General features: G+C 56.4%; 3 protein-coding genes across 6 annotated transcripts; 2 read left to right on the forward strand and 1 right to left on the reverse strand.

Annotated features, from left to right (window-relative positions):
* The first annotated feature begins 1,187 nt into the window (after positions 1-1,187).
* On the forward strand, positions 1,188-6,143 carry FIBP (FGF1 intracellular binding protein). Of its 2 annotated transcripts, none has more exons than XM_032282812.1 (10): positions 1,188-1,387; positions 1,588-1,786; positions 1,984-2,110; positions 3,309-3,409; positions 4,154-4,308; positions 4,620-4,728; positions 4,809-4,872; positions 5,145-5,231; positions 5,312-5,409; positions 6,021-6,143. In XM_032282812.1, exons 1-10 carry the CDS (start codon positions 1,303-1,305, stop codon positions 6,088-6,090), a joined length of 1,095 nt encoding a protein of 364 aa, XP_032138703.1. In that variant the 5' UTR covers positions 1,188-1,302; the 3' UTR covers positions 6,091-6,143. The 2 variants fall into 2 exon arrangements, with proteins under 2 accessions (XP_032138703.1, XP_032138704.1); XM_032282813.1 differs by having other exon boundaries at positions 4,154-4,287.
* A 179-nt stretch (positions 6,144-6,322) lies between these two features.
* On the reverse strand, positions 6,323-10,109 carry CTSW (cathepsin W). Its single transcript, XM_032282811.1, has 10 exons — positions 9,987-10,109; positions 9,643-9,727; positions 8,533-8,646; positions 7,731-7,885; positions 7,534-7,630; positions 7,371-7,451; positions 7,156-7,281; positions 6,919-6,983; positions 6,637-6,837; positions 6,323-6,555 (listed from the first exon to the last, which is right to left on the reverse strand). Exons 1-10 carry the CDS (start codon positions 10,071-10,073, stop codon positions 6,445-6,447), a joined length of 1,122 nt encoding a protein of 373 aa, XP_032138702.1. The 5' UTR covers positions 10,074-10,109; the 3' UTR covers positions 6,323-6,444.
* Positions 10,110-13,703: 3,594 nt separating this feature from the next.
* Positions 13,704-21,116, forward strand: EFEMP2 (EGF containing fibulin extracellular matrix protein 2). Of its 3 annotated transcripts, XM_032282806.1 has the most exons (12): positions 13,704-14,263; positions 14,551-14,610; positions 14,917-15,034; positions 15,262-15,310; positions 15,912-16,118; positions 16,613-16,735; positions 17,019-17,135; positions 17,280-17,399; positions 18,620-18,739; positions 18,828-18,954; positions 19,205-19,400; positions 20,482-21,116. In XM_032282806.1, the coding sequence occupies exons 3-12, from the start codon at positions 14,924-14,926 to the stop codon at positions 20,641-20,643; spliced, it is 1,332 nt and encodes a 443-aa protein (XP_032138697.1). In that variant the 5' UTR covers positions 13,704-14,263; positions 14,551-14,610; positions 14,917-14,923; the 3' UTR covers positions 20,644-21,116. The 3 variants fall into 3 exon arrangements, with proteins under 3 accessions (XP_032138697.1, XP_032138696.1, XP_032138698.1); XM_032282805.1 differs by lacking the exon at positions 13,704-14,263 and having other exon boundaries at positions 14,393-14,610; XM_032282807.1 differs by lacking the exons at positions 13,704-14,263; positions 14,551-14,610 and adding an exon at positions 14,727-14,744.
* The last annotated feature ends 7 nt before the right edge of the window (positions 21,117-21,123 follow it).

Consider the following 21,123-nt stretch of genomic DNA (forward strand, 5'->3'; position numbering starts at 1 on the left):
TCCTTAAGTGGGTTCTCAAAAGAGATGCTATCCAAGAGGCTCTGGTAGATGCACAGGACTTTGCCAAGGAAAGAGCTATTTCAGGGAGAGAGAACAGCATGGTGAAAGACACCGGTGCCTGAAAGAGCCTAGCTGCTTTAGGAACAATGAGGATAGCTTGATGATTTTTGAAAAGCACAGGTGTGGAGAAAATGCTGAGAGAGTGAGGCTTCAAGGGTAGGCAAAAGCCAGATTCTTAAGAACTTTCAGTACCAGGTTGGAGCGTTTCCAAAGGCCAGTAAGGATGTTAAGGGAGTAACATTTGAAAATATGCATTTAAAAAGATTGGGCTGCTCTGTGTGGGCCGGATCCTGCGGGGAGGGGACACAGGCAGGGAGATTCGAGCTAAGCAGAAAGACGGCTGGGGCAGCGTCAGTGACGGTGGAGAGAACAAACAGATACTAGAAATATTCCTGAGGCAAATCAGCCGAACTGAATGTGGAGAAAGAGGAGTCTGGGAGAACGCCCAGGTTTCTCGTATGAAAACTGGTGGATGTTAGGCTTGTCACTGAGATAGGGACGCAGGAAAGAAACAGATGGGGAGAGCGAGAGAGGTCTGGCTAGAATATGTTGAGCTTCTGAGGGGCTTACGGGAAGAGAGTGTGGACAGACTTGGCCGATGGGCGGCCCCTCCGGATGTGGACTTCCAGGAAGAGCTCCGAGGGGCAGAATTAGACGTCAGTAGCTCCTGGGGGTGCGGGTGTGGTTAAAACCAAGGTAGGAGCAGGTGCCCCAAGCCCAGGAGAGGTGCTTATGCACAGGATGGACAGAGGGGTCTCCAGCAAGAGCCCGAGGAAGTCGGGCCATATACCCTTTTGCGGAGAAGAGATTTAGGATAGAGCCCTGTGAAACTCCTAACTTTAGGATACAGGTCAAACTTAGGAGGTCCCAAAAAGGGCATAGGAGATGGGAGAAAAGCCAGGAGGAAGTGAGGGGAGAGGCTGCGGGGACCGTGGAGACAAAGAGGAGGCACTCCCGGCAGACGCGCTCCGGCAGAGGACTTGGGGGTGACAACCCGCAGGAGCCCAGGACTCCCCCTCCCGGCGGGAGGAGGCGCTGCTCCTCGGCGCAGGCCTCTCCCTCTCTTCCCTCACCGCTCCCTCCGCGTCCCCGCTCTCACTGGCTGTGTCCCGGAAGTGATCCTATGCTGGGTCCGGGTGCCCGGAGCGGAATCTCAGCGCTCCCGGAAGTGGCCCGGGGGCGGCGCGCCAGGTCCCAGCAGTGCTCTGTCCTGCTCGGGGCGCTGCGGCCCCGGGCGTAGCCATGACTAGCGAGCTGGACATCTTTGTGGGGAACACGACCCTTATCGACGAGGATGTGTATCGCCTCTGGCTAGATGGTTACTCGGGTCCGTAAGGAGCATGGGGGGAACCTGTCCGCGGAGCGGTTGTTTTGAATTGGAGACGGGGCGGGGCTTGGACTTGGGCATCCTTTAGGGAACTGGGCAGCCGCCTGGGAATAAAGGGTTTTATAATGATCGGGGATGGAATCCCTGAAGGGCCTCTGGCGTCGGCGGGGCGGGGCCTGATGCAAGCCCACACTTTCCAGTGACCGACGCGGTGGCCCTGCGGGTGCGCTCCGGAATCCTGGAGCAGACGGGCGCCACGGCAGCGGTACTGCAGAGCGACACTATGGACCACTACCGCACCTTCCACATGCTGGAGCGGCTGCTGCACGCACCGCCCAAGCTACTGCACCAGCTCATCTTCCAGATCCCGCCCTCTCGGCAGGCGCTACTCATCGAGAGGTGCTCACCCTGTGGGATGGGGGGGACATCAACCAGTCTGACTGTATATCTATTTTGCATGCTGAAACAGGCCCGGGGAGGGATGGGACTTACCCAGCCATCAGAAAGTTGAGAGCAGAAGGGGTCAGACCCAGGCCCTGCCAGGCCTGCTTTTCTCTCTTTTATGGCGGGTTAGTGGTGTTCTCTGACTTCACAAGGTACTATGCCTTTGACGAGGCCTTCGTTCGGGAGGTGCTGGGCAAGAAGCTGTCCAAAGGCACCAAGAAAGACCTGGATGATATCAGCACCAAAACAGGCATCACCCTCAAGAGCTGCCGGAGACAGGTGGGCACTGCACCTACACGGGCCCGGCATGCCATCTGTACGTCACTCCTTCCCTTTGGCCACTGCTGCAGCTCCAGCCTCTGATTGTGGCAGCAGCTTCATACCTAGTCTTCTCCTCCTTTCCCGTTTTCCCCCTTCTTTTTGTTTTATGACAGAGTCTTGCTCTGTCGCCCAGGCTGGAGTGCAGTGGCATGATCTTGGCTCACTGCAACCTCCAGTCTCCTCCCCTGCCCCCAGTTCAAGCGATTCTCATGCCTCAGCCTTTGCAGTCGCTGAGATTACAGGCACCCACCACCACACCTGGCTACTTTTTGTATTGCTAGTAGACACAGAGTTTCACCATGTTGGCTACACTTGTCTTGAACTCCTGTCCTCAAGTGATTACCCACCTTGGCCTCCCAAAATCCTCCTGGGATTACAGGCGTGAGCCACTGTACCCAGCTCCCTTTTGCCCCTTCTAAGCTATCCCGTACTCTATGGCCAGAGTGATCTTTCAGAAGCCCAGATCTGACCTGAAAGTTTATCAGACCCCTTCTTATAAACTTCTTCCATTGGCTCCCACTGCCTCCTGGGTGGCAGCTGCACTCCTTGGCCTTAACCTATGGACTGTCCTGTGATCTCATTCCTGCAGACATTTCTAAGCTTACATTTCTCCAGCCCCAGGCTTTCCTTTACTCATGTTGCTTCTACCTGGAGGGTACTGTTCTTGGCAGTATCTACCCCTTGAAATCCAAGACGGGAGGTGAGATGCCACCTTCTCCACAGCCTTTTTGGTATACTAGGAAGAAGTAACCCTTCTGGGCCTTTGATGCCTTTCTTTTGTATCTCCTGTGAGCTTCCTGTGTATAGCTTAGCATTTACTTATTTTTTTTAGTTCCTGGGGCTTAGCCAGGAAAGTCTCTTCCAATTCAAACTCCTAAAGATCTAGAGAGCATGGTGCTTAAATGGGGTTGGATTTAGAGACAAGATTGAGTAAACATTTATCCAGGGCAAGATACGGCAGGAGCTGATAAGCATTTGAGTTGATAACAAGTACTAATAACTAATAGTTGATTGAAGGAATGACAAATGCTAAATCAGTCTCTGCTGACCGGATAGGTGGGTGGGTAAGGGAGGAATGTTCAAAAAGCGGTTTATTGGGTGAGTGACATGGTGGGCACTCTGACCCGTCCTCTCTCCTACCCTAACTGCCCTGCAGTTTGACAACTTTAAGCGAGTCTTCAAGGTGGTAGAGGAAATGCGGGGCTCCCTGGTGGACAATATTCAGCAGCACTTCCTCCTCTCTGACCGGTTGGCCAGGTGAGGAGCTGCCACCTCCCCATCCTGCACACCACTTCCCTGGGCCCTAAGGCTGGTCCAGTTTCCCTGCCCCAACCCTTCTGACCTCCTCAGTATGCTGGGGGGATAATTATCCCACTTTTGGCCTCTACTTTTTTTGAGACAATTTTACTCTTGTAAGACTGGAGTGCAATGGTGCAACCTTAGCTCACTGCAACCTCCGCCTCCCAGTTCAAGCAGTTCTCCTGCCCCAGCCTCCCAAGTAGCTGGGATTACAGGCATGTGCCACCACACCTGGCTAATTTTTGTATTTTTAGTAGAGACGGTTTCACCATGTTGGCCAGGCTGCTCTTAAACTCCTGACCTTAAGTGAGCTACCTGCCTTAGCCTCCGAAAGTGTTGGGATTACAGCCGTGAGCCACCGCACCCAGCTTGGTCTGATCTTTGGACCAGACTGATCTGGATTCAAAGCATAGTCCAGCAATTTCCAGTTGGGCTATTGAGAGGTGCCACACTTAGGGAGTGCTCAGTAAATGGTAACTGTTACCCTTATGGTCTCACACTGCCATTAGAAAACTTGGGCTGGAAACTTCTCTTTGCATAGATGAGGAGGGGCATAGAGAGGTGACTTGAGACACATCACACAGTGACTTAAGGCAGAGGGAGGCCAGAACTCCGACACCCAGTTGAGGTTGCAGGTAGGTGGGAGCTGCTTCCTAAGAAGGAATTTTAAGCCCTGAGAGGACTGTCCTCTCTTCTGTGCAGGGACTATGCAGCCATCGTCTTCTTTGCTAACAACCGCTTTGAGACAGGGAAGAAAAAACTGCAGTATCTGAGCTTCGGCGACTTTGCCTTCTGTGCTGAGCTCATGATCCAAAACTGGACCCTTGGAGCCGTCGGTGAGGCCCCCACTGTCCCAGGTGCCTGGAGGCCTCCCCATCCTCAGGACCTGGTTCCCCACCAATAGTTTCTCCCACAGGCCCCCAGTTCCCGGCATCCACTGGTGTTCATGGCCCCCACCCAGGCTCCCCCGGCTCATGGGATGTTTTTCCCACACATGCCTTGTCTGCAGACAAAGGTCCCATTGCCTCTGTGGCCCGGGGCATGTCACTCCCCCATCTTGGCCACTCCATTTCCTCTTCTGCCCCCTGGGGTGGTTGGTGAGGAAAGGCTGAGGCTATCGAGGGAGGGGTTTTTATCACCTACCCCAACTCCCTTCCTGGCCTCATAGACTCGCAGATGGATGACATGGACATGGACTTAGACAAGGAATTTCTCCAGGACTTGAAGGAGCTCAAGGTGCTAGTGGCTGACAAGGACCTTCTGGACCTGCACAAGAGGTGACCTTGTAGGCGGTCCTTGGGGCAGGGCCTGCAGTAGAGGCCCAAGTGGCTGTAGGCGTGACCCTGTCTCTCTGTAGCCTAGTGTGCACTGCTCTCCGGGGAAAGCTGGGCGTCTTCTCTGAGATGGAAGCCAACTTCAAGGTCTGTGGTCCCATCTAGCCTCCATCCCTTTGCATCTTCAGCCTCCAGATCACCACCCCTACCAGGCAGCTCTGCCCCTGCAGGGGATTGGCCGGCAGGTGGCGGTACTGCTCCCTCTGGCGGCCACTGAGGGGAGCAGCTCACAAACAATGGGAACTTGGTTGATGGAGGGAGGATGGATCTGGGGAGGGACCTGCTCCTCCCCCAGCTTCTGTGCTCAGCTCCCAACTTCTGGGGCAGAAGGCAGAACTCCCAGGATCCCTGCCCCACAGAACCTATCTCGGGGGCTGGTGAATGTGGCCGCCAAGCTGACCCACAATAAGGATGTCAGAGACTTGTTTGTGGACCTTGTGGAGAAGGTGAGCTGTCATGCCCTCTGACCCCCAACCTGGCCTGTCCCTGGCCTGTACCAGTGCTGAGTATTCCCTTGGGCCCACAGTTTGTGGAACCCTGCCGCTCCGACCACTGGCCACTCAGCGACGTGCGGTTCTTCCTAAGTCAGTATGCAGCGTCTGTCCACTCCCTCGATGGCTTCCGGTGAGCAACCCTGGCCTCTTGTCCAGCTTGGCCTTGCCCCAGCCAGCCACCTCCAGGGACTTGCCTCCTACAGACTCAGGGTTACCCATTCTGCTGCCCCCGGGGTGGAGGGAAGTCTCTGGACCAAAGTTCTGGCTCCCCATCTTAGAAGCTGTGTGATTGCTGGGCGCGATGGCTCATGCCTGTAATCCCAGCACTTTGGGAGGCCGAGATGGGCAGATCATGAGGTCAGGAGTTTGAGACTAGCCTGACCAACATGGTGAAACCCCATCTGGCACCTGTAATTCCAGCTACTCAGGAGGCTGAGGCAGGAGAATTGTTTAAACCCGGGAGGTGGAGGTTGCAGTGAGCCGAGATAACACCATTGCACTCCAGCCTGGGCCAGAGAGCAAGATGCCATCTCAAAAAAAAAAAAAAATCTGTGTGATTTGGGGCAGGTTTCTTAACCTCTCCATGCCTCAGCTTCCTCAGTGAACTGGGGTTCATCATGAGAAGAACTGAAGCATTTTCTGAGGGCAAATTGAATGAAGGTGTAGAAAGTGTTCAGGGCAGGGCCTCCCGCCATGGTGAATGTTGGGAAAACTCAGCTGTCACTGTTCCTGTTCTTACAGACACCAGACCCTCTGGGACCGCTACATGGGCACCCTCCGTGGCTGCCTCCTGCGCCTCTATCATGACTGAGACTCCTCCCACCACCCCACCCACACTGACAATAAAGCTGCCGTGAGTTTGGAGATTGGTCTTTGCTCTGGGGAGCAGGTTGGGGGCATGCAGATGTGCCTGTGTCTGTGTCTGAGCACCTGGTGTCCATGTACAAGGATGGACATGCACAGCGGCCTCTTGGGAACTGGGACGTTTATCAGGGAATGGAGTCTATGCTCGACCCATCCACTAGAAGAGTCTACTCACAAGCCAGAAGTCTCATCTTGGTTTATTCAGGCCGTACTGAGAATGAGAGGATGGGCAAAAACCTGGGGATGGGGCTGGCGAGGAGGCAGTTGGCCTAACAGGACAGAGCTGAGGGGCCAGGTGGGTTCAGGGAGGGCAAGAGAATTGGGGCTTCACATCCGGTTTTTGCACGCGGGCAGTGACTGGGTACTTGGTGATGCCGCAGGTATTGCTCCCTCGGTGCAGCCGGAAATAGCCCTAGGAGGTTAGGGGACATGGGGGCGGGCAGATGGGAAGAGGCCTGTTCTGTGCCCGCCTCCACCAATAGACCACACTCACCTCCTCTCCCCATTGGGCCCCCCAGGAATTCTTCAGGATCCAGTATGGGGTGGAGCGTGGATGCCGAGACTGGGATGAGACTGTCTCAGCCCCCATCCCCTCTGACTTGTCGCTGCCAAAACCCACCAGCAGGGCACTGTGGTCCACAAACTGGGGGTCACAGGTGGTGGGCCTGGCCTTGATCACACCTTTCTGGTATAGCTGCAGGGGGTGGGGGCCAAGGTGCTGAGTGTGGGGCCAAGTCCCCTGTATGCCCCTCCCCCATCAGCTTCCCCATCCTACCTTCAGGTACTTCATGTTGATGGTCACCGTGATGGGGCCGTAAGTGGCCAGGTACTGGGCAATTCCTGGGGATGGGAGCATCATCAGACCCTTGCCACATGGGCACGTGGGTCTCTCTCTCGCTCCCTCGCTCCGTCCACCCCATCTTGTCTCTATCTGTAGCCTGGTAGCCCAGCTGTCTGCCTCTGCCCTGGTGTCTGTCCCTCCCATCCGCCTGTGTCTCCGCCCTGCCCGCACTCTGCTCGTTGTCCGGCAGAAAGATGAAGTCCTGGATCCAAGCCACCTTGTTGTACATCTTGGCGTGGCACCTGTGGGGTCTGAAGTTGGCTTGGAACGGGTAGTCCCTTTCACTGGCCACGCCGCCTGCAGATAAGCAAGACAAGGAGGGGGCTCCGATCCTGCCCACCCCGTCACCAGGCAGAGGTCCAGAGTGGCGGGGGTGGTGCACTCACTGTTGTTGAGGACAGTTGAGAACGCTTCCCAGACGTAGCCTCCGTGGCAGCCATCCCCACAGCGGCCACAGTCCAGCAGCTCTGGTGTAAGAAGGGACAGTGTAGGTGACCAGGGCCCTAGGCCTCCCTCCTCTGTCACACACGAGCCCTCTCCCAGCCCTACCCTGTACAGAGACGTTCACGAACTCCAAGAAATTGATACCCCACAGTGCCTCGATGTTGCCTGCCGCTGCCATGGCCCAGCAGCATCTGCAGTTTCCCTGGAGGGCGAGAGGGTAGGGTGGGGCTAGGTGTTCAGGCCCGTCCCTCTCCTTCCCACCACTAAGCTGAATTGGAGCGAGCTGGGTGAGAACCAGATACCTGGTTCCTGATGGATGAGATGGCGCCGGCTACCTTCCGCCAGTCACAGGTGTGAGGCACTGACTCCTCTGGCGCTTCAGACCCTACCACTCTGCCCATGCCGGGGACCCCTCCAGCTGCTCTCCGATGTCCATAGAGCTGGCCAAACTCCTCCTCTGGGGAACAGACAGGGCCACTGAGGTCTCTGTTTTGACCGATTTTCCCTATTCTCCCACTCCCACTCCAGCCCTTGGCCGTTTTTGTCCTATAATGCCCTGAGGGGCAAAAAGGCAAGGATGGCTCACACCTGTAATCCCAGCACGTTGGGAGGCCAAGGTGGGTGGATCACTTGAGGTCAGGAGTCCCAGACCCCATCTCCACAAAAAATACAAAGATTAGCTGGCTGTGGTTGTGCAGGCGTGTAGTCCCAGCTACTTAGAAGGCCAAGAGGTGGGAATCGTGTGATTCTAGGAGGTGGAGACAGCTGAGATTGCACGGTTGCACTCCAGCCTGGGCGACAGACAGAGAAAGACCCTGTCTTCAAAAAAAAGGCAGGGGTGCTGAGCCTAGAGGGGCTGGGCTCCCTGCTGGGTGCTTCCCTGCAGCTGCTACACTGGCCCCAGGGCTGGGCTGGGCTGGGTTGGAACACAGGGCTGCAGAGATTCCGCCCCTGCGCTGGGTGATTTGATGCCAGCACCCAAGCCCCCGGTAGTCAGGGAAATGAATTTCCTTCTCTGGGAAGTGAAAGTTGAAGGTCTGCTCAGTCCAGCTGCCAGTGTCCTTTCCCCACCCACCACCTACAGGCCCGGAAGGTTGATGGTACCTGTGAGGTCACTGAATGGAGTCACCCCAAACTCAGCTGTGCCAAAGTCCTCCTCCTGCAGCCGCTGAGCCTGGGCGAGGTTGTGAGCAAAGATGTCCAGGCGGCGAGCGTGTTCTGGACCAAGAGGGAGTTGTCCTAGGCTGGCTCCCAGGCCCTCAGGGGCAGGAAGTAGGCTGGCTGGGTACCCTTCCACCCACACCCACCCAGTTGAGCACTGGCTCCTTTCCTGTAGCCCCCACAAGGCCCCACTGCAGACACCCAGGCCAAGGAAGTGGTTACCCAGTCCACCTAAGGTTAGGTTTTCTCCAAAGGCAGTGAGAGGACCATCTGTGGTCACCCTAGGTGGGCAGCCAGGCAAGGGATTTGGTGGCGGTGACTCAAGGAAAGGGGATATGGTTGGAGACCAGCTTCCTGCCGGGCCGCCTCCTTTACACCTCTGACCACAGGAGGAGAGCTGGAACATGGCAGGGGTAGGAGACGACAGGGTACAGGCAGCGTGGGCTAAAAGTCACACACAGACCAGCCCCCTGTGAGAGCACAGCGAGAGGGCAGAGGCAGGGATTTTATCATGGGATAGAGAAGAAGTCCCCAACTGGGGGACAAAATGGGTGTCCTTGGGTGTTTGCTGAATGAACGCATGACTAGGGGGTGGTTCCCTGCTCACTGCCTAGAATCATAGGGAAGTGACTGTGGAGCCAGGGGACCACACAGGAGTAGGGCAGGACCCCACCACCTGCCACCACCCTTCAGATCCATAGCAAAGAATGATCCTGGACCCACTCATGCCTTTGGGAAGCAGGGAGTACACCCCCAGCCCTGCCCTGTTCTGCTGAGTGGCCTTGGCCATGCCTGTTCTCCACCTTAAGCTTCGATTTCTTCATCTATTAAAAAGTGAGATGGCTGGGCACGGTGGCTGACGCCTGTAATCCCAGCACTTTGGGAGGCTAAGGCAGGCGGATCACCTGAGGTTACGAGTTCGAGAGCAGCCTGGCCAACGTGGTGAAAACCTGTCTCCACTAAAAATGAAAAAGCAGGGCTACTCGGAGGCTGAAGCAGGAGACCCGCTTGAACCTGGGAGGTGGGGTTGGAGATGTACGTGGCCTGTGATACCTTCTGGGGTCAAGTAACTCCGGTTGAACTGGATCTGGAAAAGCTTGAAGGCCTCTTTCAGCTCCAGCGGCTGGGGACCTAGGTCCTGGCAAGGAGCCAAAGGTGGAGAGGGGCAGTGGGCAGAGGAATCATTTTGGGGACCCCACCTTAGCTCCCACCTGTGCAAGGACTGCACTGGGGGCAGCCGGTTAGCTTTCTCTGTCTTCCCATGTGCCCTTGGGTATGTCAGCCCCCTCTCCAGCCTCAGTGACTCCCTCTGAAAAATGGGAATGACAGGCCAGCTGTTTCTGAAGGGGTGATACCAGGTGTGGGACTGGCAGAGGTAAGGGTTTAGGAGCACTTACCTGGGCCATAAGGGAGCCTCTGATGCCTTGGGCTAGGCCTGCCACCAGCAGGGCCAGGAGGCAGGAGGGATGGGCAATCAGAGCCATGGCAGTGCAGTCTGAAATGGTGTGGAGGCAGGAAGCCGTGCAGATGAAGGTAGAGGGTGTGAGGGCGGGGCTGGAGAAACCACAAGAGGGAAGCCAGGCTGGGGGGTGGGCAGACCCCCAGAGCGCATGAGTTGCTCAGGCCTTCAGGCTTTCAGTCCTCTGCCTCGCTGCTCCCCACCCCACTCCTTTTTCTTTTTTCTTATTCTTTTCTTTTCTTTTTTTTTTTTTTTTAGATGTGTCTTCCTCTGTCTGTCACCCAGGCTAGAGTGCAGTGGCACAATCTCGGCTCACTATAACCTCCACCTCTGGGGTTCAAGCGATTCTCCTGCCTCAGCCTCCTGTCTGAGTAGCTGGCACTACAGGCCCATGCCACCACACCTGGCTAATTTTTGTATTTTTAGTAGAGACGGGTTTTCACCATGTTGGCCAGACTGGTCTCAATCTCCAGATCTCGTGATCCACCTGCCCCAGCCTCCCAAAATGCTGGGATTACAGGTGTGAGCCACCACACCCAGTCCATTCCTTTTTCTTTATTCAGCACAGGCTCTCGGCCCACCCTGTTCTGGGCAATTCTACAGCTACAGAGATGGATCTGTCTGTCCTTAAGGAGACGAGGGTGAGATAGATGCTAAGTGGGCAGTGACAATATATAGACATCAGTGGGGATCTCAGCGGGCAACGGGAGCCACAGGCCCCGATGATAGGGCGGGGATGGAGGGAACCACTACAGAACCACTTTTTTTTTTTTTTTTTTTTTTTTTTGAGATGAAGTTTTGCTTTCACCCAGGCTGGAGTGCAATGGTGTGATCTCAGCTCACTGAAACCTCCGCCTCCTGGTTTCAAGCAATTCTGCCTCAGCCTCCCGAGTAGCTGGGACTACAGGGGTGCACCACCATGCCCAGCTAACTTTGGTATTTACAGTACAGACGGGGTTTCACCATGTTGGTCAGGCTGGTCTCGAACTCCTGACCTCAGGTAATCCACCCGCCTTGCCCTACCAAAGTTCTGGGATAACAGGTGCGAGCCACGCGCCTGACCAAGAGAACCACTGTTACTCATCCTATAAAGCTCAGTCAGGTCAAGGGCTGTCTCTTTTTTTTTTTTTTTTTTTTCTTTTCAAGACGGGGTTTCACCATGTTGGTCAGGCTAGTCTTGAACTCCTGACCTCAGGTGATCCACCCGCCTTGGCCTCCAAAGTGTTTGGATTACAGGCCTGAGCCACCACACCCAGCCCAGGGCTATCTCTTTCAAGAAGCCTTCCCTGCTTCCCCAAACTCTGGTAGAAGCTTTGTAGCCCCTTGAGCCCAGCTGCACCTGTGCCCATTGGGCATCTGCCTCCAGTCACACCAGAAGTGTCTGGTTCACTTGTGTCCTCTGTGGCTAGCACAGAGTAGGTGTTCGCAGCATGGGTCCTTAATGCTCTAATATGGGGCAAAGAGGGTCATGAAGCCTGTGAGACTTGAGTGCAGGTCCATCCTTACTACTCTGGCTGCACCCAGGACAAGTCTCTCAGCTTCCCTGCCTGTGAAATGGGGTGGTAGCAGCACTCCTTTCCTGCCTTGCGGCTTTTTTGTTTGTTTGTTTTGTTTTGTTTTGAGACAGGGTCTTGCTCTGTCGCCCAGGCTGGAGTGTAGTGCCATGATCTCTGCTTACTACAACCTCCACCTCTCAGGTTCAACTGATTCTCCTGCCTCAGACTCCTGAGTAGCTGAGACTACAGGTGTTCACCACCACACCCAGCTAATTTTTGTGTTTTTGGTAGAGACTGGCAGGCTGGTCTCAAATTCCTGACCTCAGGTGATCCACCCACCTCGGCCTCCTAAAGTGCTGGGATTACAGGCGTGAGCCACAGTGCCTGGCCTCTTGTGGTATTATTTACATACTATAAAATTCACCTTTTGGAAGTGTACAATTCAGTGAGTTTTAGTATATTTGCATAGTTGTGTGACCATCACTACTATCTAATTTTAGAACATTTTCATTATCTTAAAAGAAATCTCAGACCCATTAGCAGTCACTCCCCATTTCCCACCTTCCTCTGGCAACCATTAATCTACTTGCTGTCTTTCTGGGTTTGCCTATTCTGGTTATTTCATGTAAATGGAATATGTGGCTTTTTGTGTCTGGCTTCTTTCACTTCACATATTTTCAAGAATTCACCTATATTGCGGCATGCATCTGTACTTCATTCCTTTTTATGGCTGAATAATGTTCCACTCTATGGATGTACTGCATCTTGTTGTTAGTTGACAGACTTTGGACTGTTTCTGCATTTGGCTCTTATATACAGTGCTGCTATAAACATGTACAGATTTTTGTGTGTGTGCATATCTTTTTTTTTTTTTTTAAAAGACAGGGTTTCACCATGTTGGTCAGGCTGCTCTCGAACTCCCGACCTCAGGTGATCCGCCTGCCTCAGCCTCCCAAAGTGCTGGGATTACAGGCGTGAACCACTGCGCCCAGCTGTACATATCTTTTTAATTATCCTAGGTATGTATACCCAGGAATGAGATTGCTGGGTCATGTGATAACATTTTGAGGAACTGCCAGACCCTTTTCCAAAGTCACTGCACTATCTTACTTTCCAACCAATGGTGCATGAGAGCTCCATTTCTCCATATGTTTGTTAACACTTGTTATTGTCTTTCTCGTTTTAAAGAGCTATTAATATTAGTAGTAGTAGTAATAGTATTTTGAGACGGAGTTTTGCTCTTGTTGCCCAGGCTAGAGTGCAGTGGAGCAATCTTGGCTCACTGCAACCTCCGCCTCCCAGGTTCAAGCGATTCTCCTGCCCCAGCCTACTGAGTAGCTGGAATTACAGGAGCGCGCCACCACGCCTGGCTAATTTTGTATTTTTAGTAGAGACAGAATTTCTCCATGTTGGTCAGGCTGGTCTCAAACTCCCGACATCAGGTGATTCACCACCCTCGGCCTCCCACAGTGCTGGAATTACAGGCGTAAGCCACTTTGCCCGGCCTTATTATTTTTTAAGCTGGAGTCTCACTCTGTCACCCAGGCTGGAGTGCAGTAGTGTGATCTGGGCTCACTGCAACCTCCATCTCCCGGGTTCAAGTGATTCTCCTGGCTCCTGAGTAGTTGCGACCACAGGGGCCACGACCGTGGCTAATTTTTGTATTTTTAGCAGAGACCGGGTTTCACCATTTTGTTCAGACTGGTCTCGAACTCGTGACCTCAAGTGATCCACCTGTCTCGGCCTCCCAAAGTGCTGGGATTACAGGCGTGAGGCACTGCGCCCGGCCCCTTAAAGAGCTGTTATTTAACCACCTGGGCCCAGCGGCTGGGAAGGATGATGGTGGCAGAGTGGCGAGGAGGGGGCACTGCGCAGTTCACCTGAACCCCAGGCGCTCACCTCGGCACCCACCAGCAAGTCCCCTCCTGGGCAGGCTCCCTTCCCGGGATCACGTTGAGGGTAACTGCGGGGATTAGCGTGGATGGGAAGGGAAAGGAGGGGCGAGTCCCCAGGTGGGGGATCCCCCGGACACGCAGTGCCTTCCTGCCTGGCCCCGCCCAGAGACGTGGCCAAACGGTGACCACGCCCCTTCCTGGGAGCCAGCCCCGCCCAGACCCCGCCCCAGTAACACGCCCCCACTTGGGGCGGTGGCGGAAACCCGGCGGGGGACGCGGGTGGGAGGAGGTCGGGGAGGTGCGTGGGCACCCGACCCTAGCATCCTGCACGTCCGACATCAGCCCTGCCCTCCTTCTCAGGGGCTTCCATTCATTTTGTGCCAAAAGGGAACTGACGCCCCTGCCCCAAAACTTGTAGCTTTGTGGGTGGAGGGTGTGGGGAAGGCAGTGCGCAGTGAACGGACCACCGGAGTGAAGACGGTCCCCGGGATGGAGGGCAGGAGGGAGCGAGAAGGACAGTTCTGCTCCTGGGAGCCTCTCGTTCCTGGGCAAGGGTCTGGGGACACTGGATGAAGTTTTAAGATCTTGTAGAATGATAGTCTGGGGCAGAGAATAAAATTCTGCAGGGAGGAGATTGAGGGTCTGTCTGGAGGACTGGTTAGGTGGGCTCTAGGTACCAAGGGCGATCTCAGGAGGCGCAGAATGTGAATCTGAGGGCTCCGAGATTACGGTGTGGGTGCACAGGATGGAATTCTGGGGGTGCAGATTAGGTAGGATCTAGGTGCGCAGGATGACATTTTTGGTGAGCGTCTGGGGGACCCCGGGTGAGTCTGGGGTCCTGGCATTAAGGTCGAGCGCTGGGGGACCCTGGACTGGCGCCGGGAGGAGGCTCCGGGCGGCGCCGCGGGGGACCGAGTGGGGGCCTGTGGCTGGCCGGGGGCGGAGAAGCTGGGGGTCGGGGTCCCTCCCCCTGGCGCGGGCTCAGGAATCCGCCGAAGGGCGGGCGGAGGCGCCGGGGTGGGCCGCGCCGCGGCAGGCGGGCGGGCGGGGGGCGCTTCCTGGGGCCGCGCGTCCAGGGAGCTGTGCCGTCCGCCCGTCCGTCTGCCCGCAGGCATTGCCGGAGCCAACCGAGCCGCCAGAGCCTTGGGCCGCGGGGGCGTCGCGGGCCCAAGTGAGTGGCCATGGCCGTCTGTGGGGGAGGGTGCGGGCCAGAGTTTCGGCCGAGTCCGCGGCAGCGTAGCGTCCAGAGGCCAGCGTTCCTCGGCCTTCTCCGCAGGGGCACGGGGCGGGGGCGGGGTGGCTGGGGTGAGTGGGCCCGGGACCTGGGGCTGCGGGAGGAGTCGGCCCCCAGCCCTTGGAGGCCCCGGGGCCTAAGCACGGTCCTCAGCGGGCCACGGCGGGGGCTGGGCTTGGGATCCGGTACAGGGAGTGGGGGTGCCGCGGCAGAGGCCCCTGACCCGTGTCCACCACCTCGCAGCCCCACGATGCTCCCCTGCGCCTCCTGCCTCCCGGGGTCTCTACTGCTCTGGGCGCTGCTGCTGCTACTCTCTGGGCCAGCGTCTCCTCAGGATTCCGAAGAGCCCGACAGCTACACGGTGGGGCAGTGGAGGCCGCTGGCCTGGGAGGGATGGGCAGGGAGGAAGGGACCGGGACCCCGGAATGGCTACTGTCGGGGAAGAGTCTCCCTCCCGTGGCTGGTGGAGGGCTGGGGGCCACTGTTGGAGTGGGTGGGTGGAGGGTGGCCAGGCTCAGGCCCTAGTCTTGGCTGGCCAGTTGGAGGAGATCTGAGGTTGACCACTGGCCACTTCTGGTTCCCTTCCAGGAATGCACAGATGGCTATGAGTGGGACCCAGACAGCCAGCACTGCCGGGGTGTGTGTGCCTGGGGGACCAAACACCCCCAGGAACGAGGAAAGGGATTGATAGCTGCTTTCCAAGGGACAGCCCCACCTCCAAGAACTGCAGCAGCCGGTCCTGTGCCCAGCTCTGCTGCACTGAGGCCAGCTCTGGTTCTCTGGAGGCCAGTTCAGCTAGGGGTGGCCTCGCCCTCTCCCAGAAACCCAGGAAACCTTGCCCCTATCCCTCAGAAGAGCTGGATCCTGTACGCCTTCTCTGAACTACTCTCCTGTCCCAGCTCTTTGTCTCATCACAACCTGGGAGGGCAGTGTCCCCAGGGGTGGGTAAGGAGGTACCCCTCTTGGGCTGAGCTAGGGCCAGGGCTGTGGGGAGGGATAGAGACCCACTTGCAGGCCAAAAATAAGGGCAACAGTGGGAACTGCCGCCCCACTCCAGCCCTGGCTGACCCTGGGGAGGGGTCCTGGGCAGACAGCCTCAGCTTGCTGAGTAGAGTGGGAAGGCTTTTCTGGGGCCATGCATCTCAACATCTCGGAGAAGGCCGAGCTGGGCTCCTGCCTCCACTCCCTCCAGGGCCAGCCCAGGAGACGGGCTGTGCCCAGCAGGTCCCTCTCTGCAGATGTCAATGAGTGTCTGACCATCCCTGAGGCCTGCAAGGGGGAAATGAAGTGCATCAACCACTACGGGGGCTACTTGTGTCTGCCCCGCTCCGCTGCCGTCATCAACGACCTACACGGCGAGGGACCCCCACCACCAGTGCCGCCTGCACAGCACCCCAACCCCTGCCCACCAGGCTATGAGCCCGACGATCAGGAGAGCTGTGTGGGTGAGTGGGGACTGCTCTGGCGCCTGGCTTCCAGTCCTCTCACCAAGCTTTTTAAACTCAGACCTCATGTTCCTCCCCGGCTCAAAAGGGCCACTAGTGATGTCCACACCCTCATCCAGACACTCAGGTTGTTTGGGACCTGCCACAGGTGTCCCCAGCTCATGTGCCACTGTTCCAGCCAACTCTGGGCCTCTCCCCTCAGTTGCTACGGAGACATTGCAGGAACTCTGCCTTCCAGTGTCTGTCCCCTGGGAGCCTTGGGCCTTGGAGGAAGGAGGGTGCAGGAATCAGTCTTGCTGGGAGTGTGTGGACAGGACCTTATCCCTATGCAACCCCTAACATGTGGTGGAGGTTAGGGGTGCCTTTCCTGTTGGTTCCCGGGTACTGAACTCTTATGTGTGCTGTTGAGAGGACTGAATCCAAGTGTGGGATCTGTCTGTTATACTGGGTGGTGTGCAGGATCCCAGGCGGGGGCTCAGTGGTGTCTCTCACAGATGTGGATGAGTGTGCCCAGGCTCTGCACGACTGTCGCCCCAGCCAGGACTGCCATAACTTGCCTGGCTCCTATCAGTGCACCTGCCCTGATGGTTACCGAAAGATCGGGCCCGAGTGTGTGGGTGAGTCCAGGGAGCAGCTTCTCTAGTCCCGGCTCTGTGCCCTGGTCTGGCCCTTGCCCTAGCACCTGACCCCCATTCAACCCAGGCTTCCCCTCACCCCCGTCACCTCTACCCTCCTGTCATCAGACACAGAGGATTGTGTGGGGGTGTGTTTGGGAGGTGTCCTGGCTGACCCTGCCCAATTCAGCTCCCCGGACACAGGCAGGATCATGGGTGGTGAAGCCTTGAGTCCCAGCTGGCTTGGGCCCACCTGCTCTCTGCCCTCTTTCTGCCTCTATCCCAGACATAGACGAGTGCCGCTACCGCTACTGCCAGCACCGCTGTGTGAACCTGCCTGGCTCCTTCCGCTGCCAGTGCGAGCCGGGCTTCCAGCTGGGGCCTAACAACCGCTCCTGTGTGGGTGAGGCTGGGCCAGGCCAGGCTCCTGGGTCCTGCGCAGGGAGGTGTGAGATGGGGGTGCTCCCTCCCTGACCAGCCCAGGTAGAGTGGGGGCTCTGGGCCGCTCCTCGGCTTTCACACCTTCTGTTTCTCCTGGCACCCCCAGATGTGAACGAGTGTGACATGGGGGCTCCATGTGAGCAGCGCTGCTTCAACTCCTATGGGACCTTCTTGTGTCGCTGCCACCAGGGCTATGAGCTGCATCGAGACGGCTTCTCCTGCAGCGGTGAGGGCTGTACCCCTGCTGTGTGCTCCTCTGTGGGTCCCTAGGCCCTACCTGTGCGTGCCTCCTGCCACACAGTCTCCATCTGAGGCCTCCAAGTCGAGTCACTGTGCACCCAGCTGCCTCCTGGGTACTCCACCCTGCTGGCTGTGGAGCACTCCCAGTCTGGTGGGGAAGGCACAGGGAGAGGCAGTGAGGTCCCTACTGAAGCCTACTGGAGAGAAAGGATGTGGGCGCCACTCTTCCCGCGTGTCAGGCTCACCTGCATTTGAATTTTGCAGTAGGACAAGTCACTCTTCTCTGAGCCTGTTTCTTCTTCTATAAAATGGAGTGTCTTGAGGGTTAGATGAGACAGTGTGATAAAGGGGCTCCAGCAAGTCTCAAGCTGCAGTGCTTGAAAGTGAATGAACTGCCACTTAATGAGACCCTCCCCTCTCGGTGTATTCCCTGACATACTTGGCCTCCTTCCTCTCAAGAATCCTAGGAGGTATGGTTTTTTCCTTCCTCTACAAAATGAGGACATTAATATCTCCCTCCACATTTGTTGGGAGGATTACATAAAAATAAGCACAAAATCCTGGGTAAATGGTGACTTTCATTATTCAGCTAAGAGAAGTTAATGACCTGGCCAAGTTCATAACACCCAGGATGAGATGAGGTCAGGGCTCCATCCCAGTCTTCTCTCACCCTGTGAACTGGCATGTACCTCCTATGTTATGCTTTGCTGCAGGATGAGGCCTCATTGCTACGTGGCAGCATGAGGGGAACAAGAGAAGGGATATGGTCTGCCTGTGCAGCTCACAGTTGGCTGGAGGTGATCACTGGGTGGTCGGGCTGATTGTGGGCTGCAGGACGTGGGCAGGTTACAGCACAGGCCTAGCCCACACGACTCATCTAGTCTAATCCACCCATTTTACTGATTGGGAAAGTGAGATTCCCACAAATCAGCTGGTAGGATTCACACCCAAGTCTCTAGATTCCCAGTGCTTTTATTTAGTGCTTTCTTCCAGTCCTGGGCAGAGAGAAGTCTGTGAGCTGGGGCAGCCTGGGCAGAGTTTTCTCTGAATCTTCCATCTTCCTGCCGAGCCTTGCAGGACTTGTCTCATCCCCCTGTCTTTCTGCATTCAGCCTAACATGGGGCTGGGTCCTCTTACGAAATGTCTGTGGGACTGAATGGCGAGGACTGCCCTTGACCTAGGGTCCCCATCCCCATGCTTCCTCAGATATTGATGAGTGTAGCTACTCCAGCTACCTCTGCCAGTACCGCTGCGTCAATGAGCCAGGCCGCTTCTCCTGCCACTGCCCACAGGGCTACCAGCTGCTGGCCACGCGCCTCTGCCAAGGTACAGGTTACCCAGGTGGGATGGGCAGGATGGTGTCAGGAGCTGGCAGCCTGACGCCCTGGATTCCAGCCCCTCTCCCCTGGCACAGACATTGATGAGTGTGAGTCGGGTGCACACCAGTGCTCTGAGGCCCAAACCTGTGTCAACTTCCATGGGGGCTACCGCTGCGTGGACACCAACCGCTGCATGGAGCCCTATGTCCAGGTCTCTGACAAGTGAGTCATTTCAATGCCTGGCTCCCACAGAAACTATGTCTCCCAGGGGGCTTTGGGGCTGACTGGCATCTATTTGGGCCAGTGAGCACCCTTGAGGGCTGATGGGAATTGTAGTCCTCTATGACAACCAGTCACAGGGGTGGGAGGATCCTTTTGGGATTCGTTCCCTTTGCAGGATAGGTGAAATTGGTGGTGGGGGGGGGGGGACAGGTAAGGACCTCATTTGTGTCCCCCACCTGGGGGTCTCTAGCCGCTGCCTCTGCCCAGCCTCTAACCCTCTCTGTCGAGAGCAACCTTCGTCCATCGTGCACCGCTACATGACCATCACCTCAGAGCGGAGCGTGCCCGCCGACGTGTTCCAGATCCAGGCGACCTCTGTCTACCCTGGTGCCTACAATGCCTTTCAGATCCGTGCCGGAAATTCGCAGGGGGACTTCTACATTAGGGTAAGGCTTCTGCACCCTCAACTGACAAGCACTCCAGGAAGCCATAAGGGGTACTAGGCCAGGCTATGCCCTGCCTCTCCTCTCAAAGCCCCGCCCCTGGGAGTTTGGGTTTCTGAAGGAAGACGGGGTATTCTAAATTCTCGTGGTACGGAGAGATGGTTAAATGCAATTCTAACGAAGCACTTGGACCCCGGGGTTTGAATCCCAGTACTGGTTTCCCATATCTGATCTCAATTTCTTCACCCACAAACCAAGGGAATGGTGTGTGCAGGGGCCTGGGGTCGGAAAGTCCACTCCTTGCTGGTGGAGCTGTTAAGGTGGGAGGGGCCAGGAGTGGGTCACAGTGAGTGGCAGCGGCTTGCTTGGGTCTCAGCAGGAGTTTGTCTGGTACCAGCGCTTCTCTTTCTTTTTGAAATCGAATGCTCTGGGCCATTAATGCTCTGGGCAGTGGCTCAAGCCTGTTATCCCAGCACTTTGGGAGGCCAAGGTGGGTGGATCACCTGAGGTCAGAAGTTTGAGACCAGCCTGGCCAACAGGGTGAAACCCCACCTCTACTAAAAATACAAAAATTAGCCAGGCATAGTGGCATGTGCCTGTAATCCCAGCTACTACAGAGGCTGAGGCAGGAGAATCGCTGGAACCCGGGAGGCGGAGGTTGCAGTGAGCTGAGATCACACCATTGCACTCCAGCCTGAGGGACAAGAGGGAGACTTCATCTCAAAAAGAAAAAGAAGAAAAAAAAAGAAATTGAATGCTCTGAAGGAGTCTGCTCACTTTGGGTCACCAAAGGTCCCACCACTCCCAAGAGCAACATGTGGCCTTGAAACATCAGTTAGCCTGGGTTAGACAAAACTAGCTGGAAAGGGTGGGAAGAGCCCCAGCGGGAGATTTCTGAGTCGGGGAGCGGAGACGTCAAGGGTGTCAAGGAGCCAGATGAGAGCCCAGACGAGAGCCTAGGGTCACAGCCTGGCCAGGGCTGTCTCTCTACCTCACGGCCATGGGGCAGGGAGGTGACACTGGGGCAGAGGCCTAGCACACAGGCTGACACAATAAATATGTCCCCCCACCCACTGCCCTGCAGCAAATCAACAACGTCAGCGCCATGCTGGTCCTCGCCCGGCCGGTGACAGGCCCCCGGGAGTATGTGTTGGACCTGGAGATGGTCACCATGAACTCCCTCATGAGCTACCGGGCCAGCTCTGTACTGAGACTCACCGTCTTCGTGGGGGCCTACACCTTCTGAGGAGCAGGAGGGAGCCACCCTCCCGCAGCTCCCCTAGCTGAGGAGCCTGTTGTGAGGGGCAGAATGAGAAAGGCAATAAAGGGAGAAAGAAGGAGTCCTGGTGGCTGAGGTGGGAGGGTCACACTGCAGCAAGCCTCAGGCTGGGGCAGGCTGGGACCTGTGGGGGGCAGGCCAAGTCCACCTAAGTGGGGGTCTCTGTGTGCTCAGGCCCAGGGGGCCCCATTGACAGGAGCTGGGAGCTCCGTACCACAGGCTTCAGTCACCCCGAAAGCAGAGGAGGTAACGAGGAGGGCGGACTCCAGGCCCTGTCCCAGAGATCTGGACTTGGCCGCTTTGCAGGGGTCCTGAGAAACTCCACTCTGGATAGTGTAAGGAGGCCCTGGGTTCCAGTCCTAACTCTGTCTCAAGCTGTACATTTTGATAAGTCCTAGTGGTTCCCTGGGCCTGTTTTTCTATAAAATGAGGCAACTGGACTGTTAG

This window comes from Sapajus apella, unplaced genomic scaffold (assembly GCF_009761245.1).
Source record: "Sapajus apella isolate SASKATOON/1434 unplaced genomic scaffold, GSC_monkey_1.0 scaffold14, whole genome shotgun sequence".
NCBI classification, from domain to species: Eukaryota; Metazoa; Chordata; class Mammalia; order Primates; family Cebidae; genus Sapajus; species Sapajus apella.

Excerpts from the sequence above, each read along its gene's own strand:
- FIBP (XM_032282812.1), top strand. The coding sequence starts at position 1,303 with ATGACTAGCGAGCTGGACATCTTTGTGGGGAACACGACCCTTATCGAC. Across the intron at positions 1,787-1,983 it reads CAGGCGCTACTCATCGAGAG|GTACTATGCCTTTGACGAGG; the intron begins GTGCTCACCCTG and ends TGACTTCACAAG. Across the intron at positions 4,873-5,144 it reads AGATGGAAGCCAACTTCAAG|AACCTATCTCGGGGGCTGGT; the intron begins GTCTGTGGTCCC and ends CCTGCCCCACAG.
- CTSW (XM_032282811.1), bottom strand. The coding sequence starts at position 10,073 with ATGGCTCTGATTGCCCATCCCTCCTGCCTCCTGGCCCTGCTGGTGGCA. Across the intron at positions 8,647-9,642 it reads GAGTTACTTGACCCCAGAAG|AACACGCTCGCCGCCTGGAC; the intron begins GTATCACAGGCC and ends CTCTTGGTCCAG. Across the intron at positions 7,886-8,532 it reads TCCATTCAGTGACCTCACAG|AGGAGGAGTTTGGCCAGCTC; the intron begins GTACCATCAACC and ends TCTGTTCCCCAG.
- EFEMP2 (XM_032282806.1), top strand. The coding sequence starts at position 14,924 with ATGCTCCCCTGCGCCTCCTGCCTCCCGGGGTCTCTACTGCTCTGGGCG. Across the intron at positions 16,736-17,018 it reads GATCGGGCCCGAGTGTGTGG|ACATAGACGAGTGCCGCTAC; the intron begins GTGAGTCCAGGG and ends CCTCTATCCCAG. Across the intron at positions 18,740-18,827 it reads GGCCACGCGCCTCTGCCAAG|ACATTGATGAGTGTGAGTCG; the intron begins GTACAGGTTACC and ends CCCCTGGCACAG.